At 39.6% G+C, this 26,133-nt stretch overlaps 1 protein-coding gene across 3 annotated transcripts in view; it reads left to right on the top strand.

Moving 5' to 3' along the window:
* The first annotated feature begins 3,843 nt into the window (after positions 1-3,843).
* HMGXB4 (HMG-box containing 4) overlaps positions 3,844-26,133 on the top strand; it is a 29,329-nt gene continuing 7,039 nt past the window's right edge. The window contains exons 1-6 of one of the 3 annotated variants that reach the window (XM_063075812.1): positions 3,844-3,896; positions 8,410-8,508; positions 9,147-9,295; positions 9,540-9,618; positions 10,412-11,367; positions 25,428-25,509. In XM_063075812.1, coding sequence (XP_062931882.1) covers positions 8,478-8,508; positions 9,147-9,295; positions 9,540-9,618; positions 10,412-11,367; positions 25,428-25,509 — 1,297 coding nt within the window. In that variant the 5' untranslated portion in view covers positions 3,844-3,896; positions 8,410-8,477. Of the gene's footprint in view, positions 3,897-8,409; positions 8,509-9,146; positions 9,296-9,537; positions 9,619-9,725; positions 9,841-10,411; positions 11,368-25,427; positions 25,510-26,133 lie in introns of those variants that run through there. The other 2 variants (XM_063075814.1, XM_063075813.1) reach the window with 2 other exon arrangements.

The raw sequence follows: 26,133 nt of genomic DNA, 5'->3' as shown, positions 1-26,133 counted from the left end.
TTTTTGGTGTTTTGTTTGGTTGTTTTCAGTGGTAACAAAACATAAGATTTACCGTCTTAACAAATTTTGAAGTACACAACATCATATTGCTAACTGTGGGCACTATGTTGTAGGCAGATCTCTAGAACTTATTCATCTTGCATAACTGAAACTTTATACCCATGGAACAACTTTCCATTTCCCCCACCCTCGAGCTGCTGCGACCACTATTGCATTCTCTGTTTCTATGAGCTTGACTATTCTAGATACCTCATGTAAGTGGAATCCTGCAGTATTTGTCCTTCTGTAATTGGCTTATTTCACTTAGCATGATGTCCTCCAGGTTCATCCATGTTGTCACAAATGGCAGGATTTCCTTTCTGTTAAGACTGAATAATGTAATATCCCATTGTATATATGAGGGGGTCTTCAAAAAGCTCATGGAAAGATCATGTTATCTTTTTTCTTTTTTGGCAGCTGGCCGGTATGGGGATCCCAACCCTTGACTTGGTGCTTCAACACCATGCTCTAACCAACTGAGCCAACCAGCCAGACTGTATTCTCTTTAAATTCTACTCTTCCGTGAACTTATTTGAAGTACCCCCATATATAGCACATTTTCTTTATCCATTTGTCTATCAATGTCAAGAGCTGGCAAAAGCGGTGCAGTGTGGGGCCCACACCAGACAAAGAAATGTGTGCACGATGGCATGTATGCATAACAGGGCACTGCATGCTGAGGGAACCGTGAGAAGATCAGGGTGGGTGGAGCCCGGAGTTAAGGGATGTGAAGGAGGGAGGCTGACAAGGAATTTGAGGCAGACTAAGAGAGTTCTTGACAGTAAAGGGTTTGCCCTTTGTCATGTGGGCGAAATGGAACTGATAAAATTTTATTAGCTATAGCATAACTTCATCTTAGCTGTGCTTTATCCTGAAGGCTATGACAGGATGGACTTGGAAGGGGAAGGGTGTCTGGGAGACAAGAATCAGTTAGGAAGCTGTTGTAAGAGCCCAATGGGGGAAGACACATCTATTGTGGCACATCTTTCTTTTTAATTTGTATCATGGTTATTATGAACTTGTTTTACATTTCCCACAAAACACACATGTGCACACATGCACTCACAGAGAAGATAATAAGTTTCTCAAAAGCAGGAGCAGAGTATCATTGCTTCACAATAGGGCATTCTTATTATTTGTTTCCCCACAATAGATCCCCATTTCTTTTCTGGAACTGTTCCTGCCCTATTCCAGCTTTGTGGTTCTGCCAAGAACAGTTCATCACAATACAGACTGATCACATGACCCCATGACAACCAATTGGAGTTCTTCCCTGTTTTTTTTTTTTTTCCCCCCGCATGGAGCTGGTGTGGGAAAGCTCTCTTTCCTCTCAGGTCAGGAGACTAAGGATGTAAGCCCAGGCTATCTGTGGCCATGACTTTAAACATATAGGAACTGCCAGCCTGAGAAAACAGAGCTAAGAGGGAAGGATTTGAATCTCTGGACCCCTTGTCCAGAGAGCCAACTTCTCTCTCAATGTGGGTTTTTTGTGTTGTTTTTTTTGTCTTGTTTTCACATGTGTCTATTTTTATTTCCTGTTCCCAAACCCAACTAGAATGTAAGCTCCAGGGGGTCAAGGACTCTGACTTTGTTCATTGTTCTATTCCCAACACCTAGGACAATGTCTGACACATGCTGTGTTTTCAATAAATATTTGTTAAAAGAACGAATGCATGTAGAGTGATCCAAGACTGGGAGCAAGTTAATAGCATTTTGTGGTCAAGAGAGTAGGCTGAGGAGCGATCCAACTTTAGGTCTATGGGAATTTAAGATAAGCAAGAACCTGATATGCCCCATCCTCAGATCTGATAAAAGAAATGGGACAAATGGGACTCATGAGGCATTCAGGTCCAAGCTAGTGGTACATTGTGTGGACAGCTACTGTTTTTGCCTACCTGACATCTATTCGCTTTCTGACAATAACCCCTGACTTTTCCTAGGTCTACCCCACCCTACTTTCGGGGGTGAGAACATGACCTAATTTAGCCAATCAGCCTATCCCACACCTTTGCTCACAGTGATTACTTTCCATTTGGACACATGACCCAATTCAGGCAATGAGTCGATCTCATGACTTGCCAAAGCAAAAGGGAAAAAGAAACTTTCTCCCCAGATGTACTGCCAGCAGTGAAGATAATAAAGCCTGGAGCTGTTGGAGTCACCACCTGAGTGTGAGAATAAAGCCAACTCAGAGGAAAGCACCACAGAGAGATGTCAGGGACTGGCTTGAGTTCCTCCCTGGATCCAGCCATGCCTGAAAGTACTGGACATTTCAATAACGTGAGCCAATAAATTCCCTTTTTCTTGTGAGCTATTTTGAATTGGGCTTCTGTCACTTACAGCTGAAAACATCTTGACCAATACACCCAGGGTACTGAAGAACAAAAAAGAAATACATTCTTCAGGCTCTTAAACACCACAGAGGGAAAGCTAACGTCAGGCAACGTGTCCCAGAAATGCAATCTAATAAATACCTTCTGGTGAAATTCATTGCCCATGTTTTTGGTGAGCAGGCTGGGGGCTTCTGAAAAGAAGGCCATGATGCTAGTTTTATTTATTACTTGCATTTACATTTTGGGAATAAATTCAGCAACTTTGTCTCAGGAGTTTTAACATCTCAGCATCTCACAGTTGTAAGGGCAGTGATTAAAGAGAATTCAATCTTCAACTCAGTACACAAGGGGAGAGAGCACGATATGGCAAAAATTGCACCAAACCAAGAGTCAACCATCTGGCTTTAACCCTTTCTGATCACTAATTAGCAGTGTGGTCTGAGACAAATCACCTCGATTCTCTTGGTCTCATGACTACATCGTCTTCAAGCACACTTCCAATCCGGGAAGGGATAGCCCACTAGGGCAGAGGTTCTTAATCTTTGGAAAATCACACAAATACATTATTTTGCACAGAGTTTCATGGGCTTCACAACTCTAGAAGCCAATCTGTATCTCTAACCCCACCGCTTTACACCAACTAAAACACCAGCTTCTGCTTGGACTCCTCTGGTGAGGGGGAACTCACCATTCACAAAGTAACCCATTATACTATTGAATGGTGCTGGAAAAATAAGTTCTTCGTATTAAGCCAGATTCTGTAACTTCTACCCTTGGGTCCACGTTCTTCACAACAAATCAGAAAAATCGGGCTCTCTTCTGTATATGACATCTCTTCATCTTTCTAAAGACTGTTTTTAACTTTTAAATGAAAGTAATTTATGAGGGAGAAATTAGACGATTCGCCATGCAAATTATTTTACAGTGCACTGTTACAAAAATATGTTCTTCCACCTCACCCCGGATATGCCAACATGCAAATATAGATACTAAATTGCAAATAAGCACCACTGCCAATAATCCACACGAATCTAGGCTTTGCAAAGACGAGGATTACTCTATAAAAACATCTTGAAAGAAAGAGCATAGTCTTTTGGGAAAGGCACTGCATTAAGAATCAGAAGACTTGTAGTATCCTGCCTCCCGTTCCAACCACCTGTGCATTGTAGGGCGAGTTACATACCCTCTCTGAGCCTGTTTCTCTTCTGAAAAAATGCTACAAAACCTCCCTCACAGGGATACAGTGAGTGATTAAATGATAATTAAATGATAAGTGTTCGTAAAGCTGCTAGCCCAAGCCTGGCACAGAGCAAATTCTCAATAAATACCAGCTCCCGAGCTCAGCCAGCTCAGAACTTCATTCGATGCGCTCGGCGTTCCCTCTCGGTGGGGATTCCCCCTCCGGCGCCGGAGTCTGCGCTCTGGGCTCGACTGAGGCTCCCTGGCCGCTCGCGCTTTTCTCTCCTTCTCCAAGATGGCGGCGGTCGGCGGCGCTGGGGCGGGATCCGGGCGAGCCGAGTGAAGGTAGCGGCGAGCGGAGCCCCCACGAGACCGGGCTAGGACCCCACTCCGAGGCGGCACTGGCCCCGCCCTGCCTCTACCCGCCGCGCTGGACCCGCGACACGGCCCCGGGGGCGCCCCAGGCCCGTTGCGGCCTAGTCCAGGGGCCGAGCCGGGGACTGGAGTAGCGGCCACAGCCGTCCCCGGGAAGGGGCTGGAGCGGGCCGAAGGAGGCGGGCGGGCGGGAGCTGTTCAAATGGGGAAGGCGGGAAAGCTGCGGGGCCGGGAGGGGGCGTGCGGCCGCCCCGGGGGCCTGCGGGCTGGGGCGCCCCTCCCTCTGTCCGGGCCGTCTCCGCCCTCGGGGGAGCCTTGAGGCCGCCGGCGACGCGGGAACCCGGGTCGGGGCCGAGCTCCGCCTCGGGACCCGGGATGCAGGGGTCCCTGGGGCTGTCAGGTGGAAAGGGCCGGGGCGACGGGGGGCTGGGTCCTCGGCTGGCAGGAGAGCATGCGAGGAGCTCTCTTCTTTTCCTCTTCACAGAGCTTTGTTGAACTAGCTGTTGCTGCAAAACTGCCGGGAGAATCCCGCTGGTTTGCCGTGGGAAGCACAGAAGTGGTGGGCCTAGGGGCTGTTTGTAGAAAGAACCTGGTATTGTGTGTGTTCTTTGCGTGCGACCCAGTTTGAACGTGCCTTCGTAGTGGGAGTCATATCCACAGAGGCCCATTTTCCCTCCCCAACTACTTGTAGCTTCACTTTATTTTATATTATGCAAAAGAACAGAAACATCTACCTCCCTTGTTTTCTGATGGCTAAACTGGTGGCTGATTATATTCCCTCCTAGCAGAATAAATACAAAACTGATCCAAAATAAAGCCTGTCGATTGGACAAGGCTTGTCAAAATTTGTGATGCTGGTCTTACGGAAATGTGTGTTGTCAGCCAATCTGTACGGTGGTCGTGCTTCCGCTTAATTGCACTGCAATGAGAGGATTCAATCCCCATCCCAGGCTGTTGGGATCTCTGCAGCTTCCAGAGCTGGCAGGGGCTGTGAGTGCTGCATAGGTAGGTCCTCAGAGAAGGGAGTGGCAAGAAATCGGAGTCGCTGTGTTCAGAGATTGGAGGAAACCTAGACGAAAATAAGAGGACGTCACCTGCTCATATCCTAGAAGCAACAAAATTTCAGGAACTGGCAACAGCTGGATGTGCATCTTCCTTTACCTGCACTGACTGGCAATTCGAGTTTCTAAATGGAATGTTGGAAGAAGACAACGTGGAATCTTGGACACGGCTCTCAACGTGGACTAGACCTGGATTTCAGGGGTTTCTCTCAATGCCCACCTTAAGGGGCTTACTTTGTTCCCTTTTTTCCAACACTCATTCACATCATGAAGAAACTTGTTAGTGATTGCTGGGACTCAGATTACCTGAAAAAATCACCTACTGAAAAACTTTTTTTTCCAGTATAATTTCAGTTTTCAAAGTAACTGTATCTGGTGATTTTAATTTTTTCCCTCACCACTTTGGTCCTGAAGACCTATGCCTGAACATAACTCAACATATTCATCTACAAGTGGAAGAACAATCCTGCCTCCCCCTTTTCATATCCTGAAGAAAAGTCCCAGGAGAGCCATTTAACAATTTGCACATTTCATAAATATACATTTTTATGATGGCATGTTTCTTATTTCCATAAACAGTATTAAATAATGAACTTTTACTTATGTTGTCATCTCTTAGCACACCGAGACAAACATAACTGTAAAATTATCCCTGCCTCTTGAAGTTGACAACATTGAATTTTATAAACTCCAAAATTATGGAATTCGGAGAATGGATTTTAACACCTGTTTTACATTTGCCAACATTTAATAATTATGACCTCTGTTTTCTAATGTGAAACTCAAACCTAAGATTTTTCATTTTTATTAATGCAATCTGCTCCCTACCCCTGAACTCTGAATTTATCATGGATGATATTCAAGATCTGGAAGGAATATCAGGGGTTCATCTGATCTTATGTAAATGTTGCCTAAACTCTGCCTTTCACACTGTTGCTTGAGACTTCTTTATCTGGTATCATCTTTCTTCCGTGAGTCAGTAACCAAAACTAACCCCTGAGCTGCAATGATATCCTGATTTTAAGGAACCTAGAAACTCAGGGCCCATCAGTTTGCCCAAGCTGTGAATGATATAGTCCATTGTATCTAATCTTAGTTTTTCAAACTCTTGGCTGTCCCAGTTCTTTAGTGAATTGGGCTTATTTTGAGACCCTATTCTTTTTTTTTTCTACAGGTTATTTAATCCTGTAATTTATAAAATGTTCTAAAGTGTTTTTAAGAAAATTTAAACAGTAGCAGTCCTGATTCTAATACATAGTCCTAACACCAGCACATGTTTTTTGTGTTGGCTGTAGCTCTGAGGAGCAGTTCCTAATTTTCTGTTCATTTTCACAGTTTTTTAAAATCCACAGCTTTAGTTTTGCAAAGCAGTTATGAGACCATGAGTGCTTTTTCACAGTCACAATTTTATTTCTGATACTGTCTTCAGAAGTACTTATTCCTGTTCTTACTGTTAGATTGCTCAACTGTCTTAACATTAGTTTTGATGTTATCAAAGGGAAGGCCTGCTTAATAAGTCTCAGGACCTGCCTTTGCTTACATTTAGAGTGCATTTTGTTGTTGATGATGACAGATTGATGACTGTATTTATGACATTGAATATTTAGGACGTTTTTTGCCATTACTTCTCAAACTTTCTTTGCCAAAATTAATTTGGCATGAAAAGCATTTAACTTGAGGTTTCAAGTTGTGGTAGTTCTTGGCATTGTCAGAATATGAAAACTAATGTGATCTGTATATTTTTCTAATAAACTCATTTTTGTGCCAATGAGAGGATAATTTCAAATGAATGGAGATAATTCCCTATGACATGCTCCCTCCTCCTTTCCCTTTTGGAGCCAGAACCACATGGGTGGAAAGGGGAGAACCATAGTTTCTATTTAAGAGAGTTTAATACTTAAGTGATGGCACATGAAAAACTGGCTGCATTATGTATTTTGCCTCCTGACATTTTTAGAGGAGGCCTGACTATATCCCCTTCATTTCCTATGAAAAAGCCCTTTGAGAAGGCAGTTCTCCAGGTTATCTTTAAAATAATCCAGTTAATTTAGTTTCTTTATTCTAGCTTCTCTTACCTTGAGCAAGTCCATTCTTCATTTCACTTCTCAGGGAAGTGGAGAAATGTTTTTTATATGTTTGTTTGTTTGTTTTCTTAATCTTACTTGTAAATCATTCTTGGTAATACTTCATTTTCTCTTTCCATTTTCAATTTAGGCCTACCTGTGCATTGTATTTTATCTGACTTGTGCAAATAAGTAATTTTTCCTTTTGTTTTCTTTTTAAGGGTAACTCTTATGAAAAAGTTTCCCTGATAAGTCACATTTATCTTTCTTTCACAAAAGTTACATACTTCAGTATTATCCATACCTACCTCAAGGGATTAGTAATGTGTCATTGAGGTGTCCATTATTTCTAAATCCCATTAAAATAAGGTAAAATAAAATTGAGATAAATGACAAATCAGATTAACTGTTAAGCATTTGACTAACTGGATGAGAGCATTTAAAAATATTTAATATATAATTTTTAAATTTTCTGCAGACTTCTTCTGCAGGACTTGTGACATTGCTTGTCCTTCAAGTATTTGAAGACTATTGTGCAGTTTATAGCATTGTCATCTCAAAGTCAAAATAGACATGTAAACTTGAATGCCAAAAAAAGTTTTTAAAATGTAATACAATATTTAAAACATTTAAATTATAATAATTCTTCTTAGTGAAGATCTTAATGATCATAAAAATTTCATCACCAGTGGACATGATAATTCTCACCATTTTCATTTAGCCTTTAAGAAAGGTTTGTTAGTGTTAAAACAAGCCTTATGACTGATGAATGTAAGCAGTATACCTACTTTTATGCTTCTATGAATTTGAGCATATTCATAAAGCTCAACAAAATGCATTTAAAAATATTACACAACAAAGATCTATAATATCCCTATACTGTTAATATTTCTGTTTTAGTTGCAATACAATAGATGTCACTGTTTGACCAATCCAGTTGGTAGGGTTTTATGGTCTTCCAAGTGTTTGGTGTAATCTGTCTTTCTCTGCATCTTGCTTTATCTGTGCATTTTTTAAACATGATTGAACCTATCCCTCTGACTTAATGTCAGGTATTATCAATCCTGTTGGCATTTCAGAAATTCTCATTAATTTTGGAAGTATTTTTCATATAGGAGTTTTTATAAGCTTCCCCAAAAGCAAACTTTAACTCGTGAATCCAATCTAATTAAGCCTAGTATACTTCCTGCAGTTTCAACCCCGTTATATTTGCAAACAGAATGAGGAGGTGAGAAGACACTCCTTTATTTCTTGCTGCCCTTCCAGTCGGCCCTTGGATCACTACGCATTTTCTTCTGGAAGGTTGCTTCTCCACAGTGATCTCGCGTTACAGGAGGGTTTTCCTTCTTTGTTTCTCAGACCTGGTCCTGTAGACGGGAAGGAGCCTGGACACAGTGGCATATTCCCAAAGGCCCTGCAGGACCGCCATGGCTTATGATGACTCCGTGAAGAAAGAAGGTATGGCCCCTTAATCTGAGAAGCATTCCAAAGGGGGTATCCTCTTCAATCCTTGCAGCCCATGGATGTAGAGTCCAGGACTGGGCACCACAGCCTGGACTCCCAAGTGATGGTCCAGAACACTGTTATGACACTCAGCCTCCACATCATCCCCAGACTGGGCCCATGGAAACGAAAACCAGATCAGGGGTTCTAATATGAGAGTCTGAAATATGAGTCTCTTAGTTTATTGGGGTGATCCACTGCAGCACTCTTGGTCCTTGCCAGCTCCAGTGTGCAGGAGTCGGGATAGGAATCACATATTGGACTCCAACAGAGCAGCGCAGCACATGAATCCTTATTCTTTTCAGCAAGTCTGTGTCCACCTGCCAAATCGCAACTAAGAAACCATGTCTGAGGATACACATTGGGCCTTTGTATAGCATGGAAGCGTTGTTTCTTCAGGTTTCATTCCTATATTTGCAGCCAGGTCATCAACAGATATTCTTGTCCCCCTGGGTCTAGCCCTGTACTTCGGTGGACTTATGGAAACATTTTAATTTGGAAATAGAGGGACTGTTGCATTACATGTGTGGTGATTTGGTCGTTACTTATTTGACTTTCTCATTTCCTTTCCCAAATGAACCTTTGCTTCTCAGATTGCTTTGATGGTGATCACCCCTTTGAGGACATAGGACTTGCAGCTGGCCGAAGTCAACGAGAAAAGAAACGTTCTTACAAAGATTTTTTAAGAGAAGAGGAAGAAATTGCTGCTCAGGTCAGGAATTCTTCCAAGAAGAAGTTAAAGGTAAATTCTAAACATTTGAATTAGGAAAGTTTTAATCTACTTATCATACTTCCTAATATTTGAAGAAGAAAGTATCTTTTAAAAACTTTAGAAAAGTAAAACATTGTTCTTATCTATTTTTATTACTTCATGTACTTTACTTTGTTTTCCAAAGTCAAAAATCATCAAAGGACAAGAGTAGTTCCAGACTGCTTTTGTTTCATCATCTTATTATTGGTCGATTTTTCTTACTCTTTAATTGCAGGATAGCGAACTTTATTTCTTGGGCACGGACACACACAAGAAGAAGAGGAAGCACTCTCCTGATGATTACTACTATGGAGGTAAGGATGGGAAAGGGCTACAGGTGGGATAAACACATCACTGGTTCTTGGAGTCGGGGTAGGGGAAAAGGATCCAGATGTTGCTGACTCAGTGGCCTATTTAACAGGACAGTGGTTCTTGTTCTGAGTGCCGATAAACCAGTGTGAAGGAGCAGAAAGGTGGAGGGCTGGTATTTTGGAGGATTCAGCATAGAAGAACAGTCTTCATTTGTGATACACCAGGTACCAGGTTCCTTCTCCCCCCCCCCCGATCATCCACTTATCTTGTACCCATTGTTACCTAGCATCCCTTTTGCCATATTTAGTGCTTGGGCCATCTGGCCTGTACCTGTGGGTCACTTCTCAACCAGTCTATATCACTTCACAAAACCTGTTTTCTTAGCTATGTTATGCACATAGCTGACGAGACTAACCTTTTTCCAGAATGGGTTTGTTTTGAACACAGAAACAAATGATTCTCTGTCTGCAGTCTAATCTAAAATCATAACTCCTAATAATCCCACGGCTATCGTCCATTCTTCTGGGTGTGCTCTCTTTAGTTGCTTGTGAAGACTCAGTGAAGAGAAACAACTCTGGTAGCAAGAACTGTCTCCAGGGTGAGGGGCAGAATCTGCCAAGCCAAGAAGCACATGGGCATCACCTCTGAATGTTAGGAATCAGTTAAAGGGTCTCCCTGCCAATTATTCCTGTTAGCCTCTTCCTCGTGTTAGTTGGGTGTTTTTGGTAAGAGGGAGGAAACTTGTTAGAAGTTGCTTCCTGTCATATTGACAGTACTTCTTTTGATTATTTCTAGACATTTCGTCTTTGGAATCGTCACAGAAGAAAAAGAAAAAGTCCAGCCCGCAATCTACCGATACAGCTATGGACCTATTGAAAGCTATCACTTCCCCACTGGCATCAGCCTCCAAGCCCTCCAGAAAGACAGGGGAGAAATCCTCTAGCTCTTCAAGCCATTCGGAGAGTAAAAAGGAACACCACAGGAAGAAAGTAAGTGGGAGCGGTGGGGAACTAGCCCTGGAGGATGGTGGCTCCCACAAATCCAAGAAAATGAAACCACTCTACGTGAACACAGAGACACTGACCCTTCGTGAGCCTGATGGTTTAAAGATGAAACTTATTCTCTCACCAAAGGAGAAAGGAAGCAGCTCAGTTGATGAGGAGTCCTTCCAGTACCCCTCTCAACAAGCGACTGTGAAAAAATCCTCTAAGAAATCAGCTCGGGATGAGCAAGGTGCTTTACTCCTAGGACACGAGTTACAGAGCTTTCTTAAGACAGCCCGGAAGAAGCACAAGTCATCCTCAGACCCACATTCATCTCCTGGCCCTGAGTGCTGTGGGTCTGATGCCTCTCAGTTCCCAGAATCCCACAATGCTAACCTTGATCTTTCAGGGCTTGAGCCTATTCTAGTAGAATCAGACTCATCTTCTGGTGGGGAGCTGGAGGCTGGGGAGCTAGTGATAGATGATTCTTACCGGGAAATCAAGAAGAAAAAGAAATCAAAGAAGAGCAAAAAGAAGAAGGACAAGGAGAAGCATAAAGAGAAGCGACACTCCAAGTCCAAGAGAAGTTCAGGACTTTCTGCTACAGCAGTGGGAGAGGTTGTGGTGGCCCCTGGCCCTCCTCCCAGCATCCCATACACTGGAGCAGCTGCCCCTCCCCCACCACTTCATGGCCTCCATACAGATGGGCATAGTGAGAAAAAAAAGAAAAAAGAAGAAAAGGACAGAGAGAGAGAGAGAGGAGAAAAGGTAAAACGTTTTTTAAAGTGTGGTGGGGGACAGGAGATGAAGCAGGTTCTTCTTGAGTAATAAGTGGACTTGGAGTTAAGCAGCTGAGGTGAACCACTGGGATTTTAGGAGAGTCAGGGGAATCTGTTGGAATGATGTAAAGTATGAAATATTACCAATGGCCTAGTCTGGTACAAAAATGGGAGCAATCTTAATTATTCATGGATTTTCTTAATCGAGTTATTCTCCCATTGTGCCAAGTATAAGTTCAGGAATACTATGGCTTATTCTGGCTGATACTTAGAATTCATAGAAGAAGGTAAACCCACTTTCTTTCACTTAGTGCACTCTGCTTGGGGCAGTTGAGAGATGTGAAAAGGTGTTCTTTGAGTTCATTTTGAAAAATAGATGTTCAAAATTAGTAGAATAATGACCAATCAAGTTAACAGAATAAGCTAACAGCTTTCCACTAATTGATGTTGGCTACTTTCTGGTATTTTAGCATTAGACGCATGTTCTTTCGCCACTTGAGTGCTTTCTGCATGCCAGACCCAATGCTATGGGTAGTGCCAGAAGGTACAGAGATGAACAGGACAAAGTTCTTCACCTTAGGGAGCTCACTGTTATCAGGAAGTTAGGAATGAGAAATCAGTCATCTTGGTATGATTGCTTTCCTCACAACTGGAAAAAGTTGTTAGCGGTTGTACTTTGGGGTCTGATGACTGTGACATTGAAGGTTTCCTTTAAAAACAATAGAGTTTTTGTCCCTGTTATCAAAGTAATATATTATTTTTGTAGAACTTTAGATACTCAGAATGGTAAAAAGAAAAAAAAAATCATAGTTTTGCCACCTGAGGACAACCATTCTCTTCCTTTGTTTATTGTTCTGCAAAATGAAATGTCAGATAAAATCTTGAAGAAAAGCTACTAAGAAAGTGAAAAACAAATCCATTAAGAATTTGGGAATGGGAAAATTTATTTCAGTCTAATGAGGTACAAGTTATTTTCTCTACTGCAAAAGGTGTGTATGAGGGTACTTCAAAAAGTTTGTGGAAAAATAGAATTAAAAGATAAGACAAATCTTCCATGGACTTTTTGAAGTACCCTCATATATACCTATCTCAGAAAGAAAAAAAAAATCTGAGCCAAGAATCAATGTGAACATAAAGATCTGGATATTCAAATATTATCAGGCTATATTCGTTTATTTAAAAATTGCTTCATGAAATTGAGGGTATATATATATATTCTATATAAGATTCTGTTTGTCTTAAGAATTTCCATTCTGCTGATGAATGATAATGCCATAAACTGATTGTACAGTGCTGAATGTGAGAAGGCAGGGGGGTCAGAGAAAGCTTGAAGAAGAGAAAGGTTTTCAGTGGAAGGGAACACACAGAGGCAAAGGGATATTTCGGAAGTAGCATAGTGAAATAACTGAAAATATTATTTTCCAGCTGCCTGGTAAATATTTCTTCTTGTATGCCTTGGGTACCTCAAACCCTTGTACTGCTAGTTGAGCTTGTCATCCAGGACCCCAAATCTACATCTCCTCCATCTTCATCTGTATTCCCAGTGTCCTGCCAGTCAACCCAAACTCGAAACTGTATGCTTGTTGTTTTTCTCAACATTTTATTATGAAATTTTTCAAACAAAAGGAATTGAAAGAATTACACAGTGAACACAATATACCCTCCCCCAAGAGTCTATCATTAATATTTTGCTCTTTGCTTTATCATATATCTATTCATCTGTCCATCCATCAGTTCATCTTATCTTTTCTTAATATATTTCAAAGTAAGTTGCAGGTATCATGCACTTCACCCCTAAAAACTTTAACGTGTGTACTATTAACTTGAGTTCAATATTTGTTTTCAGGCCTTTTTTTTTTTTTAGATAATTAACATCTGTGTATTTCACCATATGTAAATTTTAAGTATACAATTTGATGAGTTTTGATAAATGTACACATCTGTGTGACCAAGCATCTATCCAGATATACATATTACCATCATCCCAAAGAGCTCTCTGATACCCCTTCCTACTTAGTCCCCAACCCCAGAGCCAACCACTGTTCTGACTTTTTTCCAACCTTATGGTTCACTTTTACATTTCCCTCTTCCCTGCTCCCTTCTGACTACTTCCACACAAGTGTTAAGCCTGATAGTTTATCTCTTTAATAATTTTCAAGACTTTATCTCCTCTGTTACCACTGCCACTATCTTAGGCCTCATCCCTCCTGATACTTAAATGTAATAAATGGCCTCCTTTCCATTTCTTCCCCATGCAATTAATCTTACACATTGTGCCAGAATGATCTTAACTACCACTTTGATGATGACAGTCCTCTGCTCAGCATCTTTAGTGGTTTTACTTCCTTTATGTTAGACTTTAAACTCCAAGAGGACCAGGATCATGTCTGTCTTGCTCTCCACTCTATGCTTAACCTGCATCTGACTTATTGCAGATAGTTAGTAAAACTTGTTGAATGAATAAATAGCAAAGTCCAAACCTTGACCAAGCATTCATAATTGTCTCAGTTTAGCCCTAAACCTCCCTTTTCAGCTTTACCTTTTATTATTCTGCTTTACCCACACTGTGGAAATCAGACTTGTTTCCCATACATTCTTACCTCCATTCCTTTGCTCATTTTTTGCAGTGAGCATCCCTTTCTCACATATTGAAGCCTTCCTTTTAAGACTTAATCAAATGCCACCTCTTCCAAGACATCCTGTCCACCCTCCCCCCACCTCATCAGTGTTAACTTCTAAACTTCCATAATGCCTTGCACTTATTTTCTTCTTTATATTGGAGTTATTTTTGTACATATTCCATTTCCCCTATTGAAGACTATAAGCTCTTAATGGTAGGGACTGTTTTGGTCACCTTAATATTACCTTCAATTCCACAATGTCCTTGGCAAGCATTCTGTAAGTATATGTCAAGTGAATAAACATATGGATGACACATAGTATTGAAAAGGTAGGTTGGGAGCAAATTGTAGAGAATCTTAAATGCCAGAATAAGGGATTTGGCAGTGGGCACTTTGGGCTTATGAGCAAAGTTCAGATATAATCTAAATGATGTGATCTAAACGATAATGCCAATATATGAGAATAAAATGATAGAACAGTAAAAGGTGGATTAGATTGAGGAGAGACTTTTGACAAACTACCCAGGAGGCTATTATAGTGCAGAAAGTCAGTAACAAAAGCCTGAGAGAAGTAAAGTTGAAGAGACAGATTCAGGAGAGACTCTGAATCAAGGAAAAATTGACAAGATCTGGCAACTGGGCTTGCATCTCGAAAGCCAGAAACATAAATGGGATATCTTTTAAATATTTTAAATAAGAGATATCTCTTAAAGTTTTGAACCTGTGTTCAAAGTAATAATCTTCTTGAGGTTAGGGATTTACTCATCTGTAATTCCCCCATGCAGCTAGCAACTGCTAGTAAAAAATGAATTTTGGTTTATAGCAAAAACCTTATTATGAATTAGTTATCTGAAGTAGTCATATTCTGAATTTAATCATTTATTTATCCAACAAATATTTACAGTACCTATACCATGTTTTTAAAACCTGACCTGAGCATAAACATTTTCTGTGAAGCTATAAAAAAATATCCTTTCCTGAGTTTTGTTTGTTAAGGTCAGTAGGGGTTAGGGCGTCCCTTAACAACAGAGTAACATGGCCAACGCCATTTTATGTTTCAGCATAAAGAACTACTATCTAAAAATCAGGGACAAAGTCCACTCAAAAATAGAAAGGAATCCTCCAGGAACAGTGCTCCTTCAGCCTACAGTGAGCAGAGACTGGACAGCCAACTGGGAGAAATGCCGAAGGCCTCTATGGGCCCCTTCAACCTTAGATTCCATGACCAGGTTTTATGACCTTCTCTAAAAATAGAAAATGTGAGAAGAGTGGCTGGTTTGGGAAAAGATAGATTTTTGAGATACAAGCATCAGGAGATTCAGCATTGCTAAGTGATTAAGCGTGGACTGTGGAGCCAGGCCTCTGCGTCCAAATCCTGGCTCTGCTCCACCACTTAGAAGCTATGTGTGATAGCTGTGATAGAAAGCAAGTACCACGTGAAAACCCACATAGGCACCATGAACCAAGAAAGTTTGGGACTTGGTCTTTGCACAATGCTGAGCACATTAGCGAGCATTCAGTAAATGTTAATTGTCGTAATCATCATCTCGGTGGGAATTTCCGGATAGCAATGGAAATGCAAGACCTGGAATTCGGTAGAACAGCTGGAAACAGCCCTTTCACTGTCACTCAAAATAATGTCCTCTGATGTTGCCCCTTCAGAGGCATGCCTTCAGTTTTCTGAGTGTTTCCAGAATGTGCACTTTTCCTCTAAGCATCCTGAGGCTGGGCCACATAGCCTAGTACCTTCTTCACTCAGGCAAGGTTTGTTATCTACTAATAAGCTAGATTCTGAGCAATAACGAGACTTGTGATGGTATTATGTAAGTTCTCCCTCCAGCAAAGTTAAGGCTGAATAACAACAATTAATGGTCAAAGTTAGCAGCTACCACCTGTGGAGTGCCTGTTATGTGCCAGGTTCTCCTAAGCTTTTCATTTACATTATCAGTCATGGTTCATAAGTGTGATTAGCCCCATTTGACAGAGGGAGAAGCTGAGAAGACAAGACGTGAAGCCAGAATTGTAATACCTAGTTCTTTAACCCCAAACCTGTAATCTTTCCACTATACCACATGCCTTTCTAAAACTTTAAGACATGGTTACTTAGTGCCATAATACATCTTTGACAAAGCTAAAAGTAGATAGTAGGTCAAAGAAAATTGATACACTGTCCTGGTGTCTGAGATTTGTCCTATAGAGAAGTATAAAGGCTGTTTTTTAAATTTAAGAGGCAGAGTGTGATGAAGAGGTTAAAAGCTTAGACTTGAACTCAGCAGACTCAGATTCTTATTCTAATCTACTTACTTGCTTTGTTCTCTTAAGATTGCTCCTTCACTTCTCTCTTTGCTCATTTGTAAAATGGGGTTGTTTAGATTAAATTGGGTGGTGCATGTAACATGCATATTAGCACAGGGCATGGCTCAGTAAATGCCAGCTGTTGTTATAATTGCTGTTGCTTACATCTTAAGTTCTTCAAAAGCATAAAATATACTTGAAAGCATCTTTTTAAAGCTTTTTTTTTCAGCCACTCACTTCACATAGTTAGTCTAAGCAAAGAGACTATGCTTTTATGCATGTAATACCCCTCCTTAATATAATATTACACCTTTAGGAAATCAAATTCTGTAGTTATCTCATGTATTTGGAAACTAGTTAAGACCCAGAAAGAAAATGGGATCTCTAAGGAGCAAAAGCAGATGTTATAAAATGAGTTTCCTACAGCTCATTGGAGGACTTCATGGTGACTGGGGGAAGGAATATTGAGACGAGTCATGTGACCTCTCTGACGCTGTTTCTTTGTTCTTAAAATGGGAAACTAGCACCCAACCTACTTTACTTAAAAGAGTGGTGTGAAAATCAGATGAGGTAATACAAATGAGTGTACACTCTGACCTCTTTACACATAGTTCTGGGACCCTGTAATTCATTCAGTACATGTTTATTCTGCACTTATGTTGTGCCAGGCACTTGCGAGGTGCTAGGGACACAAAGATGAATGAGCTACAGTGACTACTTTTAAAGAGCTTTGGATCCAGCACGGGAGGTGCGAAGTATTCAGTGTGTTGAACCTCGACAGAGGCACGTGCAGACAAGGAAAGCCTGGAAATGACAGGTTGCCTGGGAGAGGTGTCATATGAACCAAATCTTAAGGCCAAGTAGGAGTTATCAGGTGGAAGAGAAGAAGAGTAGGCATTTTAGTCAGGGAATGAAAAATATACGTGAAGGCCCTGAGACACAAGCGGGCATAGGATGTTCAGAGAACCCCAAGAAGTCAGTATGACTGAAGTAAAGCCAGCAGAAGGTTAAAAGTAACATGTGGAAGGCAGGAAGAAGAATTGCTGCAAGGCCTGCCTTCTGAGAAGGGGGCGGGACAGCCAAGTAGGAATTAGTAAATCCCAATCATAATAGCTACATGTATAGAATTCTTAATATGTCCTAGGCACTGCACTTTTTATCTACAGTTTATCGTGGAATTTTCACAAGAACGCAATGAGATGTAGGGACTATCATCCCCCATTTCACAGAAATAAGCCCAAAGAAATGAAATAACCTGCCCCAGGACACCTACCAGTTAATGACAGAACAGGTATTTGAACCAGGTTTTTCTGACTGCAGGGTCCATGCTCTTTCCACTATACCAAATAGCATTTAAATTATACTCAATGATGTGTTATGAGAAATAGTGGAAGTATACAAATAGTGGAAGTATAGTATTATGCTCTTTCTAAATCTTTTAGAAAGATTTCCATTCAAAATGGTTAAAGTAAAAGCTTTGGTGTAAAAATCTTACTTATCTGGGAAGCCTTTCCTTTAGCCAAATCAGATTTGGGGAGCTCAGTCAAGTTAGTTCAGAAAAGGTGGTATAATGGTTACAAGTAGTATAATTAGTTCAGAAAAGTTAGTTCAGAAAAGGTGGTATAATGGCTCCAAAGCCAGACTACCTGTGTTCACATGCTGGCCCTGCCCCTCCCTAGATGTGTGACTCTGATCTCAGTCTCCTCATCTTTATACTAGCAGTAATAATGGAACTTATCCCATAGGGTTGTTACAAAGTATAAATGAGGTTCTGTGGGTAAAGCTCTTATAACAGTGTCTTCTGCATAGTATTAACATCACTTTATATTAGGGAAATTGAAGGGATTGGGTTCCTGTCATTAGCAGAGGAAAACCAAATTTTATTTTTAAGATTTATAATCGGTATTGTGCCTTAACCCCCAGATGTTTATTCTTTAAAACAGTATCTTTAACTAGAGGGTAAAGAGAGATCTCATCACATTCTCAGAGTTCTGTACCCAAAAAAATTAAGCAGGACTGCTTTATAAAGAGCAATAAGAAGTTGCTTTTTTGAAAGGCCTTGATATTGATATACCTCATCAGATATTTAAGAGGAGATTCTGGCTGTAAAATTACATCATGAGTCACATTTAGTAAGTGGACTTGTTACAAGTACTTTTCTTTTAATAACAAAGTATACAAGTTTTCAAAATAATAACATTTTATTAAGTTAAAGCAGAGTCCATGCTGTGATTCACTTGCCATTCTGTATGTTTTCTTGTGTAAGGAAGTCTAGAGTGGAATTACTGGCCTTGAATTTGTAATCTCATAGAAATGTTTTGTGTGTGTAGAGATTATTCACTATTTGTATATTTCGAACTACTAATTTAGAAAAATGTCCGTGCCTTGGAAAACTTTTAACCCTTAAGTTTGAAATCTGGACTTTAGGTCCACAGATTGAAGTTGCATCTCACACAATGGTTAGGTTCTAAGGTTAACACATAAAGTGAAAATTGTAAGAAGTCAAAGTTTCCCTTGAAAATCTCTTAGGAAAGCTCCATGTTGAGGGCTGTCAGGTTCTCATTTTAATGGAATGTCAGTCTGTATAGCTAGATTTTTCTCTCTCTTCAGCACCAGATAAAGTCACTGGCATATGTTCAAGAACCATAATTTTACTTTTTAAAAACATTCTGTTAGCTACAAACATTAGAATCACAATTGGGTAGTGAATTGCACACACTGAGAGAAAACTTACTACCCAAACTCACTACAGAAACTATCTGAGGAAAGCAAATTTCTATCACCCTGTCACACTCGCTCCAAGGTATAGGTTCTTAGAGTAGAATGAATGACCAGAGGAATCACCCAGAGTAATGAATCAATCTCAATCTCTCTCTCTCTCTCATCTCTCCCCTCTCTCTCTCCCTCTCTCTCTCTCTCTCTCTCTCTCTCTCTCTCTCTCTCTCTCTCATGCACAACACGGCCAAATATAAAACTTTTTTTTTTTTTTTTTTTTTTTTAAAGATGACCGGTAAGGGGATCTTAACCCTTGACTTGGTGTTGTGAGCACCACGCTCAGCCAGTGAGCGAACCGGCCATCCGTATATGGGATCCGAACCCGGGGCCTTGGTGTTATCAGCACCGTACTCTCCCGAGTGAGCCACAGGCCGGCCCCCAAATATAAAACTTAAATGAACTCTTGTATGTATCTTGGGCCCAATAATGAGGGATTTGAAATGAAGGATTCTTAGTTAGAACACTTAAAACATTTTGGGATATAAAGCTGCTACTATATTAGTAAAAGGTGCAGCACCCAGAACTCACTTCTGTAACATCTCTAAACAGGGAGAATACTAAAATAGGACCTTTACTATTTAAACGAAAAAATTTTAAATAAAGAGCTTGCTGCTATTTTATTTGTCTGATATAAGTCAAATGATTTCACCCTATCCTTCTCTACCACAATTTCTACTTTTTGAAAAAGCTTATATTGGCTTTTTGGGTGCTATGTCTTCTATTTTTAAAAATACAGGGGTAATAGAAAAGAACTCTTATTAGTTTTCTATTGTGGCATAACAAATCATCACAAACTTAACAGTTTAAAACAACATTCATTTATTATCTCACAACTCTGTAAATTGGAAGTTCTGCTCAGGGGCTCAAATTAAGTTGTCAGCCAGAGCAAAGTTCTCATCTGAGGCTCAAGGTCCTCTTTCAAGCTCATTCAGGTTGTTGTTAGCATTCAGTTCCTTGCCATTGTAGAGCTCATGGCAACTTGTTTTCTTCAGGTTCAAGGCCAGCAGGAAAGTGCTGTTCCTTCTTGTCTCTTTTTTTCTTCCCCCTAAATTCTAATTTAATGTGGTTTCTATTACATTGAAATTTTAAAACTTTATCTTTTTAGAGCAGTTTTAGGTTCACAGCAAGACAGAGGAAAGTACAGAGATATCCCATATACCCTCTGCCCCACACATGCATAGCCTCCTCCATTATCAACATTCCCCCACCAGAGTGGTGCATTTATTACAACTGATGAACCTACATTAACACATTATTATCCCCCAAAGTCCATAGTTTACATTAGGGGTCACTCTTGGTGGTGTACATTCTATAAGTCTGGACACATGACTTGTATCCACCATTACAACATCACACGGAATATTTTCCCTGCCCTAAAAATCCTCTAGGTTCCACCTGTTCATCTCTCCTTTGTCAGCCACTGATCTTTTTACTGTCTCCACAGTTTTGTGTTTTCCAGAATGTCACATAGTTAGAATCGTATAGTATGTAGCCTTTTCAAATTGGCTTCTTTCTGTTAGTGATATGTACTTAAGATTCCTTTACATCTTTTCATGGCTTGATAGCTCTTTTTCCTCTTAGCATTGAGTAATATTCCATTGTCTGGATGTACCAGTTTGTTCGGTCACCTACAGAAAGACATCTTGGATGCTTTCAAGTTTTGGCAATTATGAATAAAGGTTCTATAAACATCCATGAGCAGGTTTTTGTGTTGACATTAGTTTTCAACTTCTTTGGGTAAATACAAAGGAGCATGACTGATGGATTATATAAGAATATATTAGTTTTGTAAGTAATCACCAAACTGTCTTCCAAAGTTGCTGGACCTTATCGCATTGCCACCAGCAATGAAAGTTCCTGTTGCTCCACATTCTCACCAGCATTTGGTGTTGTCAGGGTTCTGGATTTTGGCCATTCTAATGGGTGTAGTGGTATCTCAGTGTTGTTTTGATTTGCGTTTCTCTGATAACGCATGATGTGGAGCATCTTTTCCTGTGCTTATTTACCATCTGTGTGTCTTCTTTGGTGAGGTGTCTGTTAAGGTCTTTGGCCCAGTTTTTAATCAGGTTGTTTGTTTTCTTATTGTTGATTTTTAAGAGTTCTTTGTATATTTTGGATAACAGTCCTTTGTCATATTAGTCTTTTTTTTCTCTTGATGGTATCTTTCGCAGAGCAGAAGTTTTTAATTTTAGCGAAGTCCTGCTTATCTTTCTTTCATGGATTATGTTTTTGGTGTCATATCTAAAAAGTAATTTCCAGACTCAAGGTCATCTAGATTTTCTCCTATGTTAACTTCTAGGAGTTTTATAGTTTTGCACTTTACAGTTAGGGCTGTGTTGCATTTTGAGTTAACTTTTGTGAAAGGCGTAAGGTCTGTGTCTAGATTTTTTTTTTTTTTTTTTTTTTTTTTGGGCACGTGGATGTCCATTTGTTCAAGCACTGTTTGTTCAAAAAACTATCTTTTCTCCATTGTATTGCCTTTGCTCCTTTGTCAAAGATCAGTTGACCATATTTATGTGGGTCTGTTTCTGGGCTGTCTATTCTGTTCCATTGATCTATTTGTCTATTCTTTTGCCACTACCAGCTATCTTGATTACTGTAGCTTTATGCAAAGTGTTGAAGTCAGGTAATGTCAGTCCTCCAACTTTTTTCTTTTTCAATACTTTGTTGTCTGTTCTGAGTCTTTTGCCTCACCATATAAACTTTAGAACAAGTCTGCTGATGTCTACAAAATAACTTGTTAGGCTTCTTGTCTCTTTTAAAGGCTCTTCCAATAAGGTCAGGCTCAGTAAGGATAATCTCCCTTTTGATTAACTCAGATTCAGCTTATTAGAGACCTTAATGACATCTGCAAAATTCCCTTTGCCATGTAACACAACATAATCATGGGACTGATCATCCATCATGTTCACCAGTCTTGCCCACTTAAGGGGAGGACATGTATACCAGGGAGCAGGAATCTTGGGGGCCATCCTGGAATTCTGCCTACCACAAAAATAGGTGGCTTTTTTCTTTTTTACCTTTGAAAGTTACATCATTGAATACTTTTTCAAGTGCCAAACACTGTTTAATTGATTCCCAACTTTGCGTTAAATGGTGTTATCAAAGTTTTACTAATAAGGAAACTAAAGCTCAGGGAAGTGAAGCCATTTGTGTACCTAGTAAAGAGTATGGTCAGGATTCTAATTCAGATCAGTTGGCCTCCAAAGCCCAAGCTCTTTCCATTTGCCATCTATTTCTGGTAAATCCTGTCACTTCTCCCTTCTTTCCAATTATTTGATTATCTCCAGCCCCACTGTCTTGGCTGTGGGCCATCATCATCCCTCCCATACTGCTGCAGCAGCTTCCCAATCAGGCATCCTGCCTTTACTCTTGCTCTTCTGCAGTCCCTTCTCCATAGTGCAACTGTGGCTGTGTAACTTTCCACTTAAGATACCTGAATTGATAGAGTCCATACTCTTTAATATGGGTTCCAAGGCCTCAATTTATGGGCTCTGCCTGCTTCTCCAATGTCATCTCTTACCTCTCTCTCTTCTCTGTTCAGTTAACCACGTTGTTCCCTCTGCCTAGAATGCTCTCTTCATCTGCCTAGCTCAACCCAGCTCTCAGCTCTAGATTAAATATCACTTCCTCCAGAAGGCCTATTTTGACTCTCTCATTTGGTGAGGTACTCCTATTACATGTTCCCTTAACACCCTGTACTTTCTCTATAATAGCATTGCATTTTATTAAAATGATATGTTTATCTGTCTTATCTGTTGGATTATGTATCTAATTTTTGGCTGTGTTCGCAATGTCTGGCACTTAGTGGATACTCAAATAAATATTTATTAATAAATGAAGGGCAGAGTACTTTAATAGATTACTTTTTTCTTTTACATTTGAAATCTTTCCTTTTCAGTCTCTGCTTTTCCTTCTTTGCCATTGAAATACTTCTAATATCACATGTTAGAAAAGCTATCCACTTCTGTTGTGTTTTATTCAGGATCAAATAATTAGTATATGGTGAAGGTGAGACAAGATGGTGGGCCTATAAACTACAGGTACTCAATTAATGCTGCTGTATTTTCTATGTAATTGAATAAAGTCCTTTATAAAGATTTATGAGAGGAACCCTCTTCTTCAGTATGTGGATTGGGATCTAGTATATTGGCCAAGAATTGTAATTAATTTTGTAAAGGTACTTTTAATTTTATGTTACAGCTACAGATAGCCTTGTGGAGTAGGGGGCATTAACCTTTTACAGATTATATCATGTTTGAGAAAACATTGTTCAAATGCCTTCCTTGAAAGTCATATAATATGGACAAATGGTCTGTGAAATCTTTCAAGCACATATTCTTTCTATTGTTCTCAATATTTAGTAGTGAGATTGATTCTACAATTGCGAAAGATTTGGCGATGTGTAGACTTCCACAATTTATTCTTTAACTATGTACTCTAGTAAATGTCAGGCATATAGATGAGCCATTTAAAAAAATTAGTATAAAATTTTTGAAGCCAAATTTTTAACAAACATGCCACAATTTTTATATCCAAATAAATGCTATCTCATTCAAAGCAGTTACCTTGGAAGGTGTTCTGGGAATGTTTCCATTCCTCAGAATGATTTCAGAATTCCTTTTGGAATTAGAGTCAGAGCCATCACACAGGCGTTTTATTGTCCTTCGTCTCAGCCAGTCTTTGTCTTTTGAGGGTAGTTATTTTATGGAAACAACATTAAGAACTCAGACAGGTAAACAAAGTTCATGATTAAGCTTTGTTTAAAACAAGGTGCAACTCTGAAGTTAAGAGGCAGGACTGTGTTGATTGTTGGTTTAGTTTTGGTCATAAAATCTGTCTCTTAGGGCACCCAAAAGTTCCCAGTGTGGCTTTTAAAACACAAATATTTGGGTCATTATAACTACTACAGGACCAGAAAGGACTAGTAGGAGATGGAGCCCTCTTCAGGAGGAGATAGAGGATTGATCATATTTTGCTGTTTACAGATAAGTTTTTCAGGAAGGCCACACTGAAAACATCTCAGTTTATTAGATTAACCCTTTATTTTAAATAGCAACTTTTTCTGTGAGGAAGCAACGTATCTTCTTTCTTTCACACATAATGCATGGCCCTGGAAGTCGGAGTAACTGGGTTATAGTTCTGACGTTGTAACTTGTTTAGTTGTAGAACCCTCGGCAAGTCACTATTGCTCTGAGTTTACTTTTTCCCATCTTCATAATGAGAGATTTGGAGATGATATCTCATTTAATTCCTCTTTCCAGGCAGGAAACAATTATTTTTCTCTTAGTCTATGGATAGTTGTAAAATGGAATGCGTAGTAATATAATCTTTTATTTTATGTATCTCTTGTTGAATTGGCTTTAAAAGTGATTTGATTTTGTTCCTCAAAGATCATACGTTGCTTTTGGCATTGTCATAATATGGTGAACAGGTGTGCTTCAAGTAGTACAAAGCAGTGTGTGGAAGTGAAAGAGGTTTGTCTGACATTGACTAGAAGAGAACCGTCTTCACTTATTTATTACTTCTCACATTGAACCACAAGAATGTGAATAATAAAATAACAATAAGCTACAAATTGATAATAAAAGTAGGTCCAGGGAAATTATAAGATTAGAAATCAAAACCAGAGAAAAAGAACATAGATTTGGCTCTTGAATTTCTGGCCCCCAAGTTTTTTTTTTGTTTGTTTGTTTTTTTAAAGATGACGGGTAAGGGGATCTTAACCCTTGACTTGGTGTTGTCAGCACCACGCTCACCCAGTGAGCAACTGGCCATCCCTATATGGGATCCGAACCCGTGGCCTTGGTGCTATCAGCACCACACTCTCCCGAGTGAGCCACGGGCCGGCCCTGGCCCCAAAGTTTAAAAGGAAATTCTAGTTCTGATTTTCAAAGATGAGAAAAATAGACACCCCAGGAGAGGCAAAGATACTCTCAGCTCTTAGTTCTAAAAGAAATATGTAACTTGTATAATATAAAGAATGAAGAGCTTTAGAGATAATTGGCATGTAGCTACAATAACCTGAAAAATCTAAAAGTTTAATGTGTGGTTTTTACCTGCTAAAGGTAAAACTGATGTTCATCTCTGAGTGATAAATAACATGGATTAATTATTAAGCCACCATCAATTATCACGGTGCTAATAACACCGAGGTCAGTATTCGATCCCTGTACCAGCCAAAAAAAAAAAAAGGAAAAAATTAATTATCCTGTTTAGGAAAGCTGGTTAGTAGTTTGGAACTCCTACCATGTTGAAAAAGTTTAGTTATCCTTTCTATTGTATTACCATAGATTCAGGTTACTAAACTTGGGTTCTAATCAAGTTTTACCCTCTTCTATTTTCTTTGTGGCTCTAGCCAAAAAAGAAGAACATGTCAGCCTACCAGGTGTTCTGTAAAGAGTATCGTGTAACCATTGTGGCTGACCATCCAGGTATAGGTAAGAACATTTCTGATCTTTAGTTTTTTTTACTTTCCATTGTATTTCTGAAGCAGTGCAGTTCATTCATTTAGTCAACAGGTGACTTCTTTCCTTAGCATTAGAACACAAATCTCATTTCTTTCCTCGGTTCTGCAAATCACTTTACATTTTACTTTAGTTCACCCCATTCATAAAAGAGTCATATGAGCTTTCTATACATATCTCTTAAGCAGATAAGATGTGAAACTGTGTAAAATTAAGTGTTCTAAAGCACAGTACATATATAAATGCACATAAATATATAGTTGCTTATTTCCAAGACTCTATAGTTGACCTTTTCCTTAAACTGCCCTTAGGTGTGGAGTTATAATGAGATGATTTGTATTATATTGTTCATATTTGTATCTATATTAAAAGTTAATAAGCTGAGAAAAAAACATACCACAGACCTTGGTCAAGTTCCTTAATCTCTACAAATTCCATTTACATAATGTGTAAAATAGCTGCCTACCTACTCTACAAGGTTGCCGGGAGGCACGTACTTGTAAAGCATAAGATTGTTATACAAATGGAAGGATAATATTACACATCTTCTTAGCTGCTATAAGGAAATTCTTCTTTGGTTCTGATCTCTCAGAAATT

The sequence above is a fragment of the Cynocephalus volans genome, chromosome 12, assembly GCF_027409185.1.
Source record: "Cynocephalus volans isolate mCynVol1 chromosome 12, mCynVol1.pri, whole genome shotgun sequence".
Taxonomy (NCBI): domain Eukaryota; kingdom Metazoa; phylum Chordata; class Mammalia; order Dermoptera; family Cynocephalidae; genus Cynocephalus; species Cynocephalus volans.
The sequence above is the reverse complement of the archived record's forward strand: the minus strand, read 5'-3'. Positions and strand labels throughout refer to the sequence as shown.